At 31.5% G+C, this 20579-nt stretch overlaps 2 protein-coding genes, 1 non-coding gene and 1 pseudogene across 3 annotated transcripts; 3 read left to right on the forward strand and 1 right to left on the reverse strand.

Annotated features, from left to right (window-relative positions):
- The first annotated feature begins 7504 nt into the window (after positions 1–7504).
- LOC100305966 (uncharacterized) lies at positions 7505–9403 on the forward strand. Its single transcript, NM_001248691.2, has 5 exons — positions 7505–7638; positions 7847–8079; positions 8850–8954; positions 9041–9112; positions 9192–9403. Exons 1-5 carry the CDS (start codon positions 7518–7520, stop codon positions 9261–9263), a joined length of 603 nt encoding a protein of 200 aa, NP_001235620.1. The 5' UTR covers positions 7505–7517; the 3' UTR covers positions 9264–9403.
- On the forward strand, positions 8432–8525 carry LOC113000993 (small nucleolar RNA snoR128). The gene has a single exon (XR_003266300.1). It is a non-coding gene; the product is annotated as a small nucleolar RNA snoR128 (small nucleolar RNA).
- A 656-nt stretch (positions 9404–10059) lies between the features above and the next one.
- On the reverse strand, positions 10060–11121 carry LOC121173772 (uncharacterized; annotated as a pseudogene).
- A 6914-nt stretch (positions 11122–18035) lies between these two features.
- Positions 18036–19487, forward strand: LOC100816412 (mitochondrial uncoupling protein 5). The gene has a single exon (XM_003519804.5). It carries the CDS (start codon positions 18382–18384, stop codon positions 19333–19335), a length of 954 nt encoding a protein of 317 aa, XP_003519852.1. The 5' UTR covers positions 18036–18381; the 3' UTR covers positions 19336–19487.
- The last annotated feature ends 1092 nt before the right edge of the window (positions 19488–20579 follow it).

Raw genomic sequence — 20579 nt, forward strand, 5'->3', positions numbered from 1 at the left:
TGAATAATTGACCATGTCCATGACGGAGTTATTAATATTACATGATTGGAAAATAGAAAGAGCATATTTCAAATGTGTGTTTGAACCAATGAGATTAGAGAGAAATAGGGAATTTGAAATCCCAAATGAAGTGATCAAACATCATCCAACAATATCTTCAAGCTAGTGTGCTAAGTTGGATGCAGTTTTTTTTTCAGCTAAATGATTTTACATGCAGTTTGAAGGTTGAAAACAAATTATTAAAACACTTGTGTCCTTAATTAGTAAAAGTCATTTTAGCATGATATTAGTAAATGTCACAACAGGCCATGTTCCTCCTGCAGCCCCTTTTAATAGGCTGTATGGGCCCCGGCTGTGTTAAAGATCAGTTCATCTAGTTTTGTGCTAATTATTTTTTTTATCATGGAATTGATGCCTAATTTTTATAGCAAAGAATAATTAATTTTCATCCAAAATCATAAATACGTGAATATTTCTTTTTTATATGATTTATTTTATACTCAAAATTCAGATTCAAAAACCACTTGATTAAGTGAATCAAATGATTATCATTTATGTCAAATTTCAAGTGATGTTGATTTTGCGCAAGCTATTTGGTCGAATTAAATTGCAACCTATATATCACATAAAATTAATATTTATTATTTGTTAATTCCTTTGAGCATGTAGAGTTTACTCTTTTTTTTTTCTGGTTTTGAGAAATTCCTCAGCAATAAGAAGAAAAGAAGTGAATTTTTTTTCTTTTTTACTTACTTGAATGAGTGAATGAAAATGAATAAGTCGCATAAAAAAGATGTTTATATTAATTAAAAGAATTAAATTTAACAAAATTTTTATTTTTTAACTATATTATTGTTTAACATGATTTTTTTGTTATAAAAATTGTTTAATTCTAAAAAAGAAAAATAATAATGCAATAAACACGGCTTTGCATAACAAGTTAGGGAGGAAAATTACTTATATGTCAAAACTATAAAAGAACATATTTATTTCTTATTTGTTTTATCGAATAAACAATGAAATTTTGGTATTTTCATCTTATTCTACTTATCTTTATTTGATAAATGACGAAGAGGAAACTTTTATATCATGCTAATTAATAATCTGACATTAATTACTGACATCAAAACTGCCTACAACTTAGATATCATGTCACTATTTTTATGAGAATGTTAGTATTTTAAAAAAAATATTTTTTTATATTATAATATAAAATATCAAAATTTTATATATTTAAAGAAGCTATTTTAAGTAACTTTGAAAATTTATTCTTATGAAGATTTTTTAAAACGAAGATTTTTCAAAATGCTCTTTATTATATTTAATATGAAGTTTTTTTTAGTAGTGAGGAGTTTGGGGTATACATGAGATTCTACGTTTAAACCTCAGTGTGGTCATTGTAAAAAAAAAAAAATCCAAAATTTTAAACATGTATGTCAGATGAATTAGTAAGGATACTGTATTATTTTCACATTATTAATTTTTCTTCTCAATTCAAGAAAATTGAATTTTAACCATTTCCAGAGAAATAATTTTGTGAGAAACTACGAGTATAAGATATTCCTAAACAAAATTATTTTTTAAGAATAATTTTTTCTCAAAATTTACATCTTAAATATGCAAAGCTAATATTTTTCGTTTTAAATTCAAAAATTAAAATTTTGTCCCTACACACTTAAACACATTTGTTTGGGTTGAACCCAACTCTATCCGTTCAAACTCATAAAACTGAAGATATGTTTTTTTCTTTAAAATTTTTATTGATATATATTCATTGATATTTTTGTGTGTGTGTGTATATATATATATATATATATATATATATATATATATATATATATATATATATATATATATATATGTGTATTTTTTTCTATACATTTGTAAAAAAATGAAAAAAAACATGTAGGCTTTTTTCACCTAATGAATTTGTCCTCACCCGCCATCAATCTAATTGATTTTGTGTGAGAAAATGGTTGAGTAAAAAAAGAATACGCTCACACAAAAAAAAAATGTGTCCATTTTTTTATTTTATTTTTTGCAAAGCAGTAATTTATCCAATTTAAATATCGAATTTGTGGTTTAATCCAACTCAAACCAACCTTGTCCCTTAAAGTAATAAATAAAGAACAAACAGTGACAACATCATGATGAACCTATTTGGAAAAATGACAAGGACAACAATTAAGGCATGAAATTACTCAACAGTCAACACTAGCCTTTTTTTTCCTGCGATACTAACCCTTTTGATGACCCAAAATGCCGCAATGTATCTGTAAGTCTGGGCCTCAAATCCAACTTTGATTTAAAGAGAAACCTGGGATTCAAGGACACCAGTTCCTTACAAACAAATTGAGTTAGGCCTAAACAAGTTTTAAGATTACCCAATAGCCAGTTGCTTCCTGCACCTCCAATGGTACTTCCTGCATCTCTTTTAAGCTTCCAAAACACCTAATCCAGAATATAAAATTTACATTCTAGAAAGGTCTCTCTGAAATTTACATTTCGAAAAGACATTTCGAGAAGCAAATTGGAGATGCAGGAACTAGCCTTACCCTCCATTGCTCTGGGTTGTTGCTTCTTGCACCCCTTTTTTGGCTTCCAAAATGATCAAATCCAAAATGTAAAAATTATATTTCAGAATGCATCCCTTTTTTTTGGTTTCCAAAATGACCAATCTAGAAGGTTTAAAAAATTCTGGAAAGGCTGCTGGAAGCAACTTGTAGGTGCAGAAAGAAACAATTATTGCTCTGACCTTTAGTCCAAAACAGAAAACCGTGGCCCTTGGCAAGGCTTATGGTTATGGGTATACATCATTTGGTTATGCGTAAAATTAAATCAAATCAAATATAAATCAAACATATGCATCGGATTTTAAAAGAATTTGTCATGTTATTCAATCAGGAATTTTAAATGATATAAATATGTATTTTTAATATTCAATTAAGACTTTTAAATTTTTTTAATGAGCGTAACAAAATTCAGTGATATTGTAACATCTTATTTTTTCATATATAAATAAAAAAAAATTAGTTAAAAAAATAGAGTTTTAGAAAATGACGAGATTTTTTATAATAAAATAAATAAGGAGAATTAATGTTATTAATTAAAATAATGGTTTGGAGGAAAAAAAATTATTTATTCATTTGATAGGAAATAAAATACAGTATTTGTTTATAAAATAATAAACAAAAAATAGAGTAAATAATAGGGTGTGAGTAACCTAGCTATAAATAGAGACGTCTTAGGTCAGTTTTCATACTCATGATACTCTCTACGCCTCCTCTTCCTCTCAATTTCGTTTTCCCTTCTTCACCTCCCAAAACCCTCTCTTTTCCCGCATACCACCAAACTTGTCTTAGAAAAAGACGATCTCGGACACATTCACCGTTGGATCGTCGTGAAATTTTAGAGTCGGAGCTGAGAGAAATACCCCTTGTATTGTAGCTTTTTCTTTTCCCGCAGAAACTCAAAACTATCTCAGTAAAACTATAATCCCAGATTCGTTAATCGTTGGATTGTCGTGAAATTTTGATATGTCATTCGCAATTCATTTCCACACATCTTCACCGCTGGAATTTGCAAAATAATGTCTGTGAAGGGAGAAATACTCATCGCACGTAGACAGTGGAATTGAGGCTTCAATCCCTTCTCTTTTCTTTAACACTTGGAAACCCTATCAGAGAAATCAGAGGAAAAGCTCAAGGAATCTCAGGAAACTACTAGAGATGCCGCTATCGCTGTCACAATACACACGTGAGCCCGCTTAAAGGTAAGGGATGAATTTATCGCAATTGAGGTTAGAATGAACATGTGGGATCCTTAGAGGATTAAATTGGATTTATTTTGGGATGTTTATTGAATTTCTCCTTTATGATTATAAATACAATATTGATGTCCCGATGTGAATTGATTGATAAAATTGAGTTCTCTTGGTGTTTTCATTTTTCATACCTATGATTTTGATATAATTGTACGAAATTATTTGAGGGGTTTTACTCCCCATGTTGTGATAAACCTTTTGTATAAATTGTTATATTGAGATTATGAAATTGTGATTCAAATTGTGAGTATGTGATAAATTGAACATGTGATGAAAGGTGAAATATATGTGTATTAAGATGTATGTATTGAGTTGTGAGATATGAACTGTGCAATCACACAATTGTAAGACCCTTTAAGGGCGACAAGTATTGTGATGAGATCCACTGTGGGAATCCAACGATTTTAATCACAAGCGCGACAAGTTAAAACGATTTTGAAAACAATTACGTAGTTGTGTGTATTGCATAGTTCATAGGTAAAGTGTATATGATTCATGAGGTGTGATAACATGCTACTTTAGGATTATACCATTGTGATTGAGACCAAATATATGTGATAAATTGAGTATGTATTGACTCGTAATATATATCCACATTGAGATGTTGTGTGCATTGAGTTGTACAATCGCATGACTATAAGACCCTTTAAGGGAGACGAGTTAATGCGCGATGAATATTGTGACAGGAACCATTATGGAGACCCAACGAGTTTAATCACAAGTGCGACGAGATAAAACTATTTTGAGAACAATTGAGAAGTTGTGTGTTTTGTACAATTCATAGATAAAGTCTATGTGCTAAAATATTTTCTGGGTTGAACCTGAATCAGGAGGGAGAGGCTCTGACGGACTCTTCGGAGTGTCAGCCTTGGGGGTAAATACACCCGGTTTGAGTGCTCCTTTAAGCATGTGCTGATCCCACATGGTTGGAGAATTCTTGCAAAACAGCGTGACCCTAACTGGTCTCTCTATGATTTTACCTAGTGAGAGTAACCTGACTTACTAGTGTGTGGTTTGTCTTGTCATGTACACCCGATGAGGTTTTTCACTGGCATGGTACTACATTGCATATAGGATTGAGTCTTAGTGTATATGTTGCATAACACTTGTGTATTGATCAATATTGATTGACTTGGTGATATTGTGTTTTAATCCTTGAGTACGTGCATGTTGTGAAAATGAATGAGACGTGTTGTGTCGTGTTGTGATGTGATGTTGGGCGACAAAGTAGTGAAATGACATGAGCTATGTTTAAATAAGTTTTATTTTGTTCGTATGATATTTATACCCACATGTTGTTTTGTTTCTTTCCATTAGTTAGGAATGTGATAATTCACTCCCCGTGTGTTGTTTGTGTTTGGATCCTGTGATGATCTCGAACTTTGTGTTCGTGGAAACAAATGACTAGGTGAATTGTTTTAAGAAACCTTGTGTTGAAGAACGTCGGGACACAATGCTCTGATAGGATGTGACATTGGGGCATGAGTTTTGTTTAATTACATGATGTTTTGAGGAAAAAAAATGTTTCTAACAAGTTTATCTGGTAATAATGAAGTAAATGTGAGTCTTTTACCCTTTTGAAAGGATTTCATTTAAATGTGCTTTAAGAACTTTAAATTAATTATGATTTCTTATTTCTTTTATTAGTAGTACATATATGTGTGGGGTAGAGGGCGTCACATATATTCAATTAACATTTTTACAATCTTATAAAAAATATTTTGGTATTCAAAAATATATAAATTTTGATAAATTATTTTTTAAGGATTTCAATTAATTTCATCAAACTTTTTAGTATAAAATATCTATCAAACAATCTCATCCAAATCATTGAGATTTTGCTAGACTCTTTTCTTTTTCTATTCGTTATCAAACTTTTTTTTCTTCCATCACACATACTCTTTTCTTTCTTTAGTAATCTTCAAGATGTGTGTGTCATACACGTTTCTCTTATTCTTTTGGAATAAAAAATGTCAAATATATTTCTCCCCTATGCATTTTTATGTTTGTTTTATAAATTAATGTTTGTCGTATGTGTTAAGGCTAATCATATTTTTCTTATACTAATTATGCCTATCACTTGCTCGATGCAATGTTTTCGTGATTGTCACCCTTAATTTTGTCATCTGAATAATTCACTAACCCTTAATTTCGTCATCCGCATAACTCAATAATCCTTTTACAAAATTTTCACTTTCATTACTCCCTTTTATCCATTTAAACATGTCATTAGATATATCATGAAATAATTGTAATAATTAAAAAAAATTAACATATAATTTAAAATTTATATTGTTCAAATCCAAAAGTGAGAATGAGAAAATGTTATTACAAGAAAGATTAATATAGGAGGACATAAAACTAGAATCAATTTAGCCATTAAAAGATTAAAAAAATATATTGATTTTACTTTTTTTTTTATCCAAACCTCATTGTTTCTTATTATTTTTCATTAACTCTTACAATTTTTAAATGTGTTTTTGAAAATTCATAGAATCCTTTCAAATCTCATAAATTCCTTTCAAATCTTTTAAATCTTTATGATATAAATCCATTAAAATTCAAAATATCATAAGAGTTTTATAAGAAAATCTAATAAGTCATAATATTCTTATTTAATATTTAAAATCCATGAAACTTCTTTATGTTAAAATAATTTTTTAAAATTCTAATTCAATACACCTCCCTAAATCACTTATATTTTTTTAAAAAAAATATTTTGGCTTTTAACCAAGTTAGATTCAAACTAAAACCAATTTTATGGGCAAGTTTGGATTTGGATTAAAATTAACGTATATTACACCCTTCTCTTTGTTTCCCTTAAAACAAATCTCCAATTATCTTAGCTAATTTGTCTATAGAGAAATGTTTATGTTTGCAAAACATTGAAAACGAGTGAAATTTATTTTATTTTAATAATTTTAATATATAAAGGTAAATTAACAGGGATAAAACTGACTGCACTCTTAATTTAGCATATTTTGAGAAAATATTGATTGCTTTTATTCTTTTTTGGAAAAACTAAAAAATAAACTATTATTCTTTTTTTTTTTTAAAAAAACTATTCCAAACATATTGTAACTTGATTAGCTGGTGTATATTCTTACCCGATTACAAGAGATAAATTAATGCAATTAAAATGAAATAATATTTTTTAATAATAAAAGGGTAATCGAATGCCGTGAAAGAGTAAATAAAAATATTTTTATTTAACCTTTTTAGAGAAAAATATTTTTTATGTTTTATGAAAATACTTTTATTTCATGAAAAAAAACATTTTTTAAATTTAACTTGTTACTAGACACATACAGAATAGCATACCGATACAATTTTTATTTTATTTTTCAACTATCCTTACACTTTTATCATCTCAAATAATTATTTAGGTTTCTCATTTGACCGAGTACAAAAAATAAAAAGTGAAAAATAATCTAAACTGTCCGTAAAAATAGAATCAGAGGGAAATACCATTTTATTGAATAAAAAAGTTGTTTTTTTTTTTTTTTTTTTTTTTTTTGTATCCTAAAAGATAGCACAGACAACAGAACAAAAAGTAAGAAACTTAACAATAAAACAAAACAATAAAAATAGAAAGAAAAAAAAAAAACAGAAAATAAGAGAGATAGCCGAAAACCCTAGAAGCAACACTTATAAAAAGGGGCATTGAATCCCTAATGTTTCATCACAAATAACAATGGGGCTTTGTACAGTTCAGCCTATCACTCTCTCGAAGCTTCCTAACGCCTCCTCTTTTCTTCCTAAACCTAAACCCTCTCTTCCTCAGTCTTACACTCCCTCCGCCGCACACTTATCTCGTACTTTCTCTATTCCTTTTAATTTCCCCATTCAATCCTAACCATAACCTAGGATTCGTTCTATTTGGTGTTTTTTTTTAATTGTTCTCTTCTTAATTTTGCTTAAATTGTTTTCTTGCGGGTTGCATGGCATTAATTTTGGAGCTATTACTGAAGCTACATATTTGTGATTTCTTGTTTTGTTTTGTTGGGTTCTATGTCATGGCAGGGTCAGTTTGCTTAAGGAATCTGTCGCCAAAGGCAACATCTTCTGAAGAAGAAAGGTCCAGTGGGGGAAGTCAATTTTTCAATGAGAAGCGCGATGGTGTAATAATCCTGGAGGATGTTAAAGAGGATAATAATAAGAATGAGTTCGATAAAACGGTGATTGAAGATACAAAGCAAGACTTGTTTGATGATGATGGACAGGGTCTATCATTTGATTTGCTGGATAAGCTCAATGTAAGGCTCACTTTAACACACAAGGGTATATTGGCTATGAATTTGTTAGTTCAAGGCAAATGTTTTATTTTTTCCATGTTGGCTTAGATTGGGTTGTATTTCAAATATGGGTCTTTTTGATTAAACTTAAAATAAGTGATTAAAAAAAAGTGATTTTCTTAAGAAGCAGTATCAAAAATGCGGAAAACTGCTTTTTTTTTTTTAAGTATTTTTTATTAAACAAGCCCATTGAGTTGTTATGATGACATTCAATTTTATTGATGGCATATATGGAAATATGAATTTGGCGGTTCCAAGGCACACGTTATTTTGACCCTGCTGGTTTAGATTTGCTTCTGTTTCAAATATGGAGTTGCTATGATGATAATCCAGTTTATTGATGGCATTTATAGAGTGCTTGATGATACTTCGGCAGTGATGTCGAACCTGAGCGGTTACCTGAGCAACTCCACATGGTTACCTTTTGTTTTTGTGAAATTGTTGATGGTTTTGATTTATGGGAAGTTTACTTGAATATATGTTTTGTTTGCTTGAATAAACTAGTATTACTTATGAAACACACTGCTTCAAAAGCTATTGTGAAAAATATTTTGTCTGAAGAGACCATTAAAGCATGGGTGTCTTCATTTTCTTTACTAAAGTGGTTGGATGTTGCATCTTAAATCAATGATGTAGCATCATTACATTGTTTCTTATTCGACTTATTTTAAAATGACCTGGTTTTTCCTTGTTTTTTTAATCTAACCTTGCCCTCAAATTTGTTTTTACAGTTTGATACTGATGACACTGGTTCCATTGTCGTGTATGGGGGTGGTGCCTTGGTGGCTCTGTGGCTAACATCAGCGGTTATTGGCGCAATTGATTCTATCCCATTGGTGTGTATCAAACAAACATCGATCCTGAAAATATTTCAAACCCAAACCCAACTTTTTCATATTCTAATGTTTTTGTTGATTAACAGTTTCCCAAGCTGTTGGAAGTTGTGGGGCTTGCATATACAGTGTGGTTCACTTCCCGTTACCTGCTTTTCAAGGTACTTACCTAATTTTTACCATTTTGGCTGATTTTGTGCATCTTGATTACCAGATTAATTTAAATTTGTTAACCTGCAGCAAAATAGAGATGAATTGGGTGCTAAAATAGAAGAGCTCAAGGGACAAATTTTTGGTTCAGAGGATAATTGATTGCTCTGAACGGATGAAATGTTTGTGCTGCCACTTAAAACAATGTACAGTAACAGTTACCGTTGTTTTAGTTTTGGCTGAGATGTAAAAATATAGTCAGCACCAGATTTCTCTTATTCAAGTTTTTGACTGCTATTGCCAAATTGTCTCTAGTGCATTGTGGGTGCACGTTGCATTTCTTTATTGTTATTATACGATCTAGATTTTTTTAAAAATTGTAACAAGAAAAATTGACGACGTATGATTTCCAAAATCTCACTCGATATCTAACATTATGGACGTGCATGGTTTCCAAAGAGGATCATCAAATATAGTCAAATATAGCTATATTTGATGATTAAAATAAAACTAAGATGCATTTTAGTGATATGTCATTTAGAATCCCGTCATTGAAGTTTCAATAGTGGTGTAGTAATACGAAGATTGAGGCTAAGCTTGGAAACGAGTGAAGATAAATGAGTACAATAATTGTGAGGAATGCTGCGATTTCAGTCTCTTAGATATGCGATACAGAGAAAGATAAGGGTTCAAAACGATACTAAATTCTCATCCTCTTGTTTTAGAAAAGGAAAAATAAAGTAAAATAAAAATTATTTCCATATTTCTCTTCGCACCCATCCCAATTCCTACATGCCAATCCTCTTGTCTTGTTGTAAAAAGTATTATGAAAATTTTAAATGGGAATAACATTGTGGAATATCTGTCACTTGCTATTATAAAAATTGAAACTAGCTTCAAATATTAGTCACTGTTTTGCCTTTAAGAACTGTTGATTTCTCAAGAGTAGACACCTTCATTCTTCCAAACATCTCGTAAACTCCTCCACCCAATTTATTTTAAAATATTTAAACTTACAAACATGGCATCTTCCAAGTCATGTGTATCGTATGCAAAGACACGCAATAAGTTTTTTTTTATTCAAGTTATCTGTATAATATATGCAACATATACTTATACTTAGTAATCATAATCTAAAAATCGGGCATCTGTTACGCGGTCTTCTAATTCTTCTGCATCATATCCATAGTGGTCAAAATCTTCCTCAGACCTATTCTTACGTATGTATTCAGAAATGGAACGGATGTTGACAAGCAAATAGCAGAACAAGGCTGCTAGTGAAGCTAACTTCAAACTCATCTTCATAACTGTTACCAAGAAACATCCAACCAAGAAGTAAAACACACCAACTTCGAATCCAAGTTGGAGTTGTCTGGACAAGCTCATAGCCATCAATGCAAATGCGCCACTGTAAGTGAGGTTCATCATTTTGCCGTGTGCATTTTCCACTTTCCCTTCTTCGCTACGGTGTTCCAAAACAGATCACAGCGAGGTGAGCGTTAAGACCACAAAACACACTTGTGCTTTCAACAAGAAACTCCTCCCGTGTACCCAGTTGCATCTCTTAATGAAGAGCTTGAAGATAGATAAAAGTGAGCTCACAACGCCGTACACGATGATCTTCAGCGCGTTCCACTGGCCGAACATGTCGTGGAAGGAGGGGCTGATGGCATAACAGCAGAATCCAGCTATGCTTGACGCGAAGCCTGTGAGTCTCCATAGCAATGGGTGGATTAGGAGCTTTGATATTGAGTTTTGAAAGGCTTCAACATTTATCATTGTTGTGAGGAAGGATAGTAAGTTCAAATTCAAGAGAAAGTGAATTCCTCCGTGTGGGACACCATAGTAATAGTGTAAATGGACTTGGAAAATGGCTGGAAGATCTCTTCTTCACCAAAAACTATAAGAAATTGTGGGACATTCTTCTTATCAAACTTGACCCAATGGTTACAAGGAAATTTCCATTTTTTTTCTTGTTTATTTTGTGTTTAAATTGAATTTCTGGTCTAAATACAATTTGCTTTTTTGATTTACATGTTTGTTGTGTACAAATGTTCAGCCATGGAAGCTGGTGTGTCGTGTGTTAATTAAGAATTATAATTATTTACAAATAGTATGCTAGAAGTGCATATGGTGGCCTTGTTGGGCAAGAATCATGAGAATCAAATTCCAAGTTATTGAAAAAAAGAAAGACTAAAATAAAATAATTTTTTTGGAACTAATACAAGAAAATCAATAAATATTTTAAACCTCTTATATTATAAGATATTTTTCTATTATTTAAACCTTGATATTTGAATAACTATATATATATATATATATATATATATATATATATATATATATTTATATTTAGGAGATCATATTACGAGTACCATGCTAAAGAAATATATATATACTCTGAGTATCTACTTCTTTTGTTTTTTTTTTTTCTAATTTCTATTTTCAGTAATTATTTGCAATGTAAAGATTTTTTAACTTTCCAGACCATAATCGCAATCTATTAAAACCATAAGATAGCATCAGGAGGACGTTCCCAGCTTTCTTTCCGGGACATTCGAGCAACTATCCTATTCCGATACTTAACAAACAAAAAAAAAAAACAAAGTAATTCCGGACAAAAGGTGTTCAATTCGGCCTATTTTCCAATCTTTCTACAAAGCATCACCATTCATATTATACTATAAAAACTGTTCAATTGTACACTGAATTCCTACACCCGAAAAAATGGTGCAAAATTTCCTAAACCCGATATAAACTAACCACAATTTCTAGGAATGAATACCGATCTACATTTCTTGTAATTTTCCTTCTTTCTTTTTTCATAATAATGAGTGTATTTACTAACAGTATCATCTGCAGAAACACGAGAATTTGCCTCATCTAAATGGTGTGCTAAGACATCAGAATTTGGCTCATAATCTTTGGAACTATCTGTCTCATCTGCATCGTGTGCATAGTTCTTGAGAAAATTTTCCCTTTCACCAACATTTTCACCAACACCACAACAATTTGCTTTTAAATTTAAAAAACTTGCCTCATCTCTATCGTGTGTTGAAACATCAAAATTTTCTTCTAATAATTTGACAGTACTATGTATCATGTGCATAGTTCTTGAGAAGTTTCACGTGTATCCACACTAAGATTAATTTATATTCGTATGGGTGGAACAATAATTAGTCTTATGAGAGAATGAAAAGAGAAGTAATGAGTGGTATTTATAGCACGCGGAAGATAATAGAAATAATGAGTGGTATTTATATTTTTAGTGCTAGCAAAAAATATAATAATATTTTATTTAGGAAATTAATTAATCATTTGATCATATTAAATTCTCTAATATAATTGATCATCAAATATTAAAATAATTTTTTTAATAGAAATTAAAACACTCATTTGTGTGTAACTCTTGTAGGTTCAATATTAACCCTGTAATATATTAATCAAATTAATATATTAATCAAGATAGGAATCTAGTAACACCCCTTAACGTTGAGATAGCATGAAATAATATTTTATTTTAAAAAATCATTAGAAGAATAGTATAATAATTTTTTTCATCTTTACACCTCTGGGTTAACCCTAAAGTATGGTATTATTATCAAACTCTTTTGAGTTAACTTATAATTACTTACGAAACTCAATTCTTCTATCACTTATTTTTTCTAGCCAAAATATAATTTTATTCATAAAGTTCAAGTTCATTACCAAGAGTTGATGAATTCTTTCTTAATTAATCATTAATTTTACATATATTTAATCATATCCGATATCCATCCAACAAGTACTTTAAAACATTAGGTGTCCGAAATCAAAACATAACAAATAATCTGTTAATTATGACTATCCCATGTCAAAGAAAATTATTAAACTTCTTTCTTGAGAATTTTCTATTGACAGTTTATGATAAATTTAACCATTAGAAAATTTTAATTGAGTCATTTCAATGATCACATTTATATGTGACTCATCTATATATGTAAATTAATAAATTAGATCTATTTATATTTATCCAATAAATACTATCACATATATATTAATCTATTCAAATTATTGATATCCTATTTATAATAATCAAGAACAATTTTGATTAAAATTATAAAGGACTTGTTTCTCATTATCATAATCTCTATCATTAATATCCTACTTACAATATTTATTCTTTTACGATAATAAAATAAAAAATATTTTTTTACTTAAATTCATAAGGATGAATTAGATGTTGAAGATACATATTTATTCCACCAACAACATCAAAATTTTCTTCTAATAATTCTACAGAATCTATATCTTGGTCATCGACAGATTCAGTACTATTGCCATTTGCATGTTGAGTGGCACCACGTGTACGCATTTGAATTAGGAAATCAGAAACGGAACGCCTGTTGACAGACAAATAGCAGAACAATGTCGCAAGTGGAGCTAACTTTGTGCTCATCTTCATCAACGTCACCAAGAAACATCCAACTAAGAAATTCGTGACACCAACTTCGAATCCAAGTTGGAGTTGTCGTGACAAGCTCATAGCCATGAAGACTTGTTACATCAAGTCTTTGAATAGAAAAACTAGCAGCTCATTGGTGATATAAACAACAAATTATGGCTACCTAAAATTAGACATCATTGGCTTACAGCTACAAGTTACTTTTTCTAAGCACGAGTAACCTTTAACCAATTTATAAGTAACCACAAAATCTGCAAAGATATTTTAATTATGACAGAAAAATATCAACTGTCAACACTCCTCCTTGAGATTTTTCTTCGAAGCTTTGATTTTGGTCTCACGTGTATGGAGGATCACCGTCAAGTAGACAAGCATTTGCATCTCCTTGCTTATCATTTGAAACAACAATGCTTGCAGCCTTCATAATCCATTTTTTGCTTGCAGCCTTTTTTAGTTCATTTTTTGCTTGCATCATCATTATACTCCTCTTTTGACTTTAAAAGCTTGTTATTCTTCTTCTCTTCATGTTTGTTGTGAGCAAGGAGGTTCATCTTCTCAACAACTTTTGTTGTAGGTCCATTCAAATCACATTTTAGATTTTGAAATGGTTCCTTCTCAAGTGACATTGTTTTCAACTTCACGGCTTCTTCCAAAACAACACCAGTGGCTTTTTCCATTCCACAGGGAAACTTTTATCCCTCATTTTAATGGACATAAGCTCACAGCCGGAAGGATCAAATATAGTGTAGCTCATATTTTTAAAAAACAATGAATAATTCCTTTCTAGCATTTGTCCAACACTCAAAAGATTTTGTTTTATCTCAGACACTAATAACACATTTGAAATATATTTTGTACCTGCTGGAGTTTCAACAGCGACAACTCCTTTTCCTTTGACATCAACACATTCTTCGTTGCCAATGGTGACCTTGTAGACAAAGGACTGATCCAATTTCTTGTGGGTCATATGATTTGTGCGCCCACTGTCTATGAACCAAACTTCTTTGTTATCACTTGCTACTCAACAGCTTAGGCTTGTTGGTTTGCTTTGTTTTTACAAACCTTCTATGCATGACCATATTGATGGCAGGCTCTACATTTGATGTTTGACCCATACCAACAAAAATATTCAAGATGATTGTTCTTGTTTTAATGAGGACAAGCTTCCATGCTATTGCTAATTTCTACTGCTACTGCTATGAGACTATACTGATAAAACTTTCCTTGCTTTATTTCATTCCTTCATGGTATTTATAATGGCTGATACATTTGATACGGGCACTATTGGCCTCAGCGAGGGGGACAGGAAAATAACAGAACGAAAATATCACTAACAGAATTGGTGGAATTATCCTATTAGCTATAACCAACTTCCGACAGGACGATAGCAAGGGAAAAGCTTGTTTGATTCTGTTGCTAATATCAGACGTAGTCTTGAAGGTAAGTGGGTGGCTTCTACACTCTTCTGGGCCTATGACTGCTATCTGCACCCCTCTTTGTGGTATTACTATCAGCCTTCAAAACCTAACATTAAGTATTCATTCATCCCTAAGCCCATCATCGTACAAAATAACCTCAAAAAAGGGTAAAACTTTTCAAAACTCATATTTGAAGCATAAAACTCACCTAAACTGGACTTCTTCCAAAGACCTAGGAAATAAATCTCAGTGTTCGCTCCTGTCACCACAACATAAAAAAGGGCCTTCGCTAAAGGCTACATAATAATAATAACAATAATTAAACAAAATCAAAAAATAGAAAGAAAATTTGCGCTTGTTTAAAACTTCATTTTTTTGCCCCACTCAACAAAGAAAAAATTGAAATTTGGGGGTAAAAATACTAAATCTCAAGTATCCATGAATTTGTTTCAGCTTATTTTTTGCGCTTGTTTAAAAAAATTGAAACTTTGGGAGTAAAAATGTTGAATCTCAAGTACCCATGAATTTGTTTCAGTTTATTTTTTGGTTAAAAATTGAAAGATTGAAAGTTAGAAAGTGAAAAAGGAAAGTAAAGACTTGCAAGTTGAAGTAGTAGTGAAGACACCGAAAACCTCAAAGATGATGACTTTCTTGCGGCCGATTGTGTTCTACTCACATGATTCAAATGTGAATTGGAAGACAAGAAAATAGAAAGAAAAAAAAGGAAGAGGCAGCCAAGCTAACAAGCGGAAATGAGAGTGTGTAGGAGTATCAAAGAGAGTGAAGGAAATGAAGATTTTAGAAATAATGAAAAGACAAAAATGACCTTAAATTTAGATAGTTGTCAACATATTATAATGTCAAATTTTAACTTTTCAGCATCCTATTCTTTTAAATAATAATATAATATATATAGATATATGTATAGATTAATCAGGGACTAGTTAATAAGTCATCATTATTGACTTTAAATAATCAAATCCAGAAATTGTAGTAGCCAAGCGTTAATTCAAGAGTAATTGAGAATAAAAAATAATATAACTCTTAATTTTTTATTCTTAGTTTACTAACACATGGATGTACAAGTTCTAATTGATCTCCAAATAGTATATGAGGAATTTTGGTGAAGAACAAATATAATTGAAATTCCAATGAAAAACCAAAAATTCTAATTACAGTTATTATAATTTTTTTACTAACACTAATAATTTTGATGCAACATACGGTAATAAAGCGAACATTTAATTTTTCAACTATTGTGAATGTGGTTAAACTTGGGATACTATTGTGTAAAAAAAAAAAAAAACACTAGGGAGACTAGGATCCTCTTTAACTCATTTCTCTTCAATCTCTGGTTTCTCTCTCTACTTTATCTTCATTTATTCATCGTCTGTCTTTTTCTCCTTATTCTTTGTGTATTACTTTTTGATTTTTTTAGCTGCAGAAATTGGGAGATAGTAGGGGGTTTAATTTCTTAAACTTGTAACGAATATGACAACATCCTTAAGACTCTTTACAAAATAAATTTATTACTATTTCATAAGTCAATGGTAGAGAATTCAAAATATAAAGCGTTTAATAAAAAATAGATAGATATTTATTAATATATTAAAATTCAAAATATATTTAATAATTTTGAAACTGAAAAGTATTTAATAAAAATAGAGTAAATGAAAAACCATGTTAAAAAATTAATTAATTCATATTTGATATGCTTTTGTTAACATTTATAGTCATTTAAAAGTAATTAATATTTTTCAACTCAATATATTAATTTTTAAACTTTTATTTAATAGATGAAGTCCTCTACAATAAATAAAACATTTAATAAAAAAAACATATATATATATATATATATTTTAATATCTTAAAATTCAAAATATATTTAATTTAAAACTAAAAAGTATTTAATAAAAATAGAATAAGATTATGTTTGACAAAATTAACTATTGAAGTAGTTGAAAAATATAAAATAACATATTTAAAAGGATATTAAAAAATTGAATAAATATTTTAAGAATAAAAAATAATGAAATATAAAAGTTAAAAGTTACATACTGACGCTAAGTAAAAAATACTATAAGTTATTTAAAAACCTTATTTACCAAACTATTAAATAATTTTTTCAACTAATAGAAAAAATTAAAAATTAACTAAAATTACTTATTGAATATAACCTAAGTGAATAACCTTTTAAAGATAAATGTTAGAAATACATGATCTCTTATTAGTTAGTACACTTGAAATTTACTGTTAATAAAAATGATAAAATTTATGAATCTTACAATCATATATAAATATTCTATTTATTGATTTTGTAATTTTTAATAAATTGTAACCAATTAGAGAGTATATTCATAAGAATGAATGTTAGAAAGTGTATTTCTAATATTCTTTTATTGATTAAATTAGGATCGATTCAACGGTAAGAGAAACCTAAAATAATTTTAAAGAATTTTTTTTTAATTTAGATGAAAGAGTTACATTTGGAACGTTTTTGTCATGTAACATTTTTTATTTTATAAAAATTAATAACATTTTTTTATTGGTGGACCTAAAACATAGATTTGAGTTATTTTATTCTTGGATCAGTCTTATGTTAAATATATTTTTTTGGTGTTCAAAATATTTATTTATCTAATTACAGTATTTCAAAATCTACCTACTTTATAAAAAGATAAAAATTACACTTGTCCAATAAAATATGATAAATGAATCATATCAAATTTAACTAAAATAAGATAATAATTTTTGGTACACAATAGATTTTTTTTTCTTGTCGCATACTAATATAAGAAATTTTATCACGTCTTATTATATTATATCTTACCTAGAGAATGGTGATATTTCAATAACGATAAGTCTTGCCCAAAAAGACAATTAAAAAAATATTTATAAAAAAGTAACACAAAAAACACACCACATTCCTCAATGATATAAAATCTCAATCAAATCTAACAAAGGACAAATAAGTTATCAAAACAAATTTATTCATAAAGATAAAAAAAAATTAATAAATTTGATTTGATACGTATTTAACACCAATCAGAAGCGCTGTGTTATGACTGGTGCCCTCCAGAAAAGAAGGAGCCAAGGTCCCTTCCCTATAACCGCGTCTTTCCACAACTGTAATCGCGTTAGAAAGTAGATTAATTGCTAACACACACCCACGGCACGTTACTACTATAAATTCCCCTTCCCATCCCTTTATTTTTCCCCCACAACACATCGTTTTTTCAGCATATGTCTCAAAGGCCCACGGTTCCTCACTCCTCTTCCATAGCCTGCGGCCTTCACTCTCATCTCCTGGTCTCCAGTGAGATGAACCCTAGCTCCAATTGGTCCCTTTAATCAATTACCTCTTAATTAGTAATTACTTAATCTCAATTAGCCTTTCACTCTCCCACACAACAACATCATGGGCGTCAAAGGTTTTGTCGAAGGAGGCATCGCTTCCATCATTGCAGGATGTTCCACACACCCACTTGATCTCATCAAGGTCCGCATGCAGCTTCAGGGCGAAAACAATTTGCCCAAACCGGTTCAAAATCTCCGACCCGCACTCGCCTTCCAAACCGGTTCGACCGTCCACGTGGCAGCGGCTATTCCGCAGACCCGCGTGGGTCCCATCGCGGTTGGGGTTCGCCTCGTCCAGCAAGAAGGCCTTGCGGCCTTGTTCTCCGGCGTCTCCGCCACTGTCCTCCGCCAGACGCTCTACTCCACCACCCGTATGGGCCTCTACGACGTCCTCAAGACCAAGTGGACCGACTCCGTCACCGGCACCATGCCGCTCAGCCGCAAGATCGAGGCCGGTCTCATCGCCGGTGGCATCGGCGCCGCCGTGGGGAACCCCGCCGACGTGGCCATGGTCCGAATGCAGGCAGACGGGCGCCTCCCTCCGGCACAGCGGCGCAACTACAAGTCCGTCGTGGACGCCATCACGCGAATGGCGAAGCAAGAAGGCGTCACTAGCCTTTGGAGAGGCTCATCGCTTACGGTGAACCGCGCCATGCTCGTGACGGCGTCGCAGCTCGCGTCGTACGACCAGTTCAAAGAAACGATCTTGGAGAACGGCATGATGCGCGACGGGCTCGGGACCCATGTCACGGCGAGCTTCGCGGCGGGGTTCGTGGCGGCGGTGGCGTCGAACCCCGTCGACGTGATCAAGACGAGGGTGATGAACATGAGGGTGGAGCCCGGGGCGACGCCGCCCTACGCCGGCGCGTTAGATTGTGCTCTGAAGACTGTGCGCGCGGAGGGTCCCATGGCGCTTTATAAGGGGTTTATTCCTACGATCTCGAGGCAGGGACCGTTCACTGTGGTGCTGTTCGTGACACTGGAACAGGTTCGCAAGTTGCTTAAGGATTTCTGATGAGGATGATGACGAGAAGATGTATGCTACTTTCCTTTTCAATAAGATGCTTTTTCTGTTTGTGTTATGTTTTAATAGTACTAGTGATGTAGTTCTAGGATGGCAATTTTGTTATTCTATTAATCAATGAGAAGTGCTGTTTATTTTCCGAATTAGACTGTGGCACGGCAAATTGTTTTTAAAAAATAAAAATAAAAGCAGGTTATCGATATTTTTCAATCCACTGGATTAATCCGCTAGCTCCTAGAGATATGTGACTGTCATAGATCTAATCAAATTTTACACAGTGCGTTATTAGTCAATTTTAAGAATTCTGTATTTGATTTGAAAGGTGAAAATGTTGCGAGAGCGTGTAACAGTATATAGGCTGCGATGGAGAGAAAAGAGACGATGAAACGGTGCTCGTTGTTGTATTGCATTGTGAATTTTTCTGAGATCTCGAAATAGGTGACGATTGTGTCTTGCTCACACAGCAGAACTTACATTAGTCATTAGACATACGACACAGTACAATTGTTTACGGAGTAATTGGTGTTCTAAAATCTAAAGCAAATATCCCACTTCGATATTTTGGGGGTTGGGTCCATGAGACGCGTAAAGTATCTTCCTCTATATGTATAGTATAGATGTATATCCGCGCCAGCAAACCAAAGTGCTAAGGAATAAGGGTTATTCTTTCCTTCTTTTAAACATGCTTGTTTTATTGTCTTTCATTCTTTTTAACCCATGCTTGTTAGTTCTAATGCCTTCCCTTCTTTTTAACCTGTGGTCTTCCAACTTTATTCTCTACGATCGGTTGGTACCTAATGCTTGAAGCAACCCATGGGTTATTTATTTAGAAAATTATTGATGGGGACACCAAGCTTTGATAGACATTTAGAGAGATTATGAGAAAAAATATAAATATAATAAGTCGTACGATAAGAAAGAAAAATTGAGAAAAATAACCAGTACTGATATAATGAATGATATATGAAAATATCTATACTTCATCAACCATTTATTTAAGAATAATACTAATTAGATATGCTAATAAAAATTAAACCAGTGAATACTCGTTCGACCCTGTTCGAGTTTGATGGAAAAATTTATTTTGATTGGAGTCGGATTAAGATATGATTTTTTTCAACTTGAGAAAGTGGGAACGAGATAGGATATTAATAATACAGTTATATATTTATATATAATACTCATGCAATTGTTGTTAATGTTCGAGTTTGATGGAAAAATCTATTTTGATTGGA

This window comes from Glycine max, chromosome 2 (assembly GCF_000004515.6).
Source record: "Glycine max cultivar Williams 82 chromosome 2, Glycine_max_v4.0, whole genome shotgun sequence".
In the NCBI taxonomy this organism is placed as follows: Eukaryota; Viridiplantae; Streptophyta; class Magnoliopsida; order Fabales; family Fabaceae; genus Glycine; species Glycine max.

What these genes read in the sequence shown, in the direction of transcription:
- LOC100305966 (NM_001248691.2), top strand. Translation starts at nt 7,518, where the DNA reads ATGGGGCTTTGTACAGTTCAGCCTATCACTCTCTCGAAGCTTCCTAAC. An exon ending in CTCCGCCGCACACTTATCTC is followed by an intron (nt 7,639 to 7,846) that starts GTACTTTCTCTA and finishes ATGTCATGGCAG; the next exon opens with GGTCAGTTTGCTTAAGGAAT. An exon ending in CCCGTTACCTGCTTTTCAAG is followed by an intron (nt 9,113 to 9,191) that starts GTACTTACCTAA and finishes GTTAACCTGCAG; the next exon opens with CAAAATAGAGATGAATTGGG.
- LOC100816412 (XM_003519804.5), top strand. Translation starts at nt 18,382, where the DNA reads ATGGGCGTCAAAGGTTTTGTCGAAGGAGGCATCGCTTCCATCATTGCA.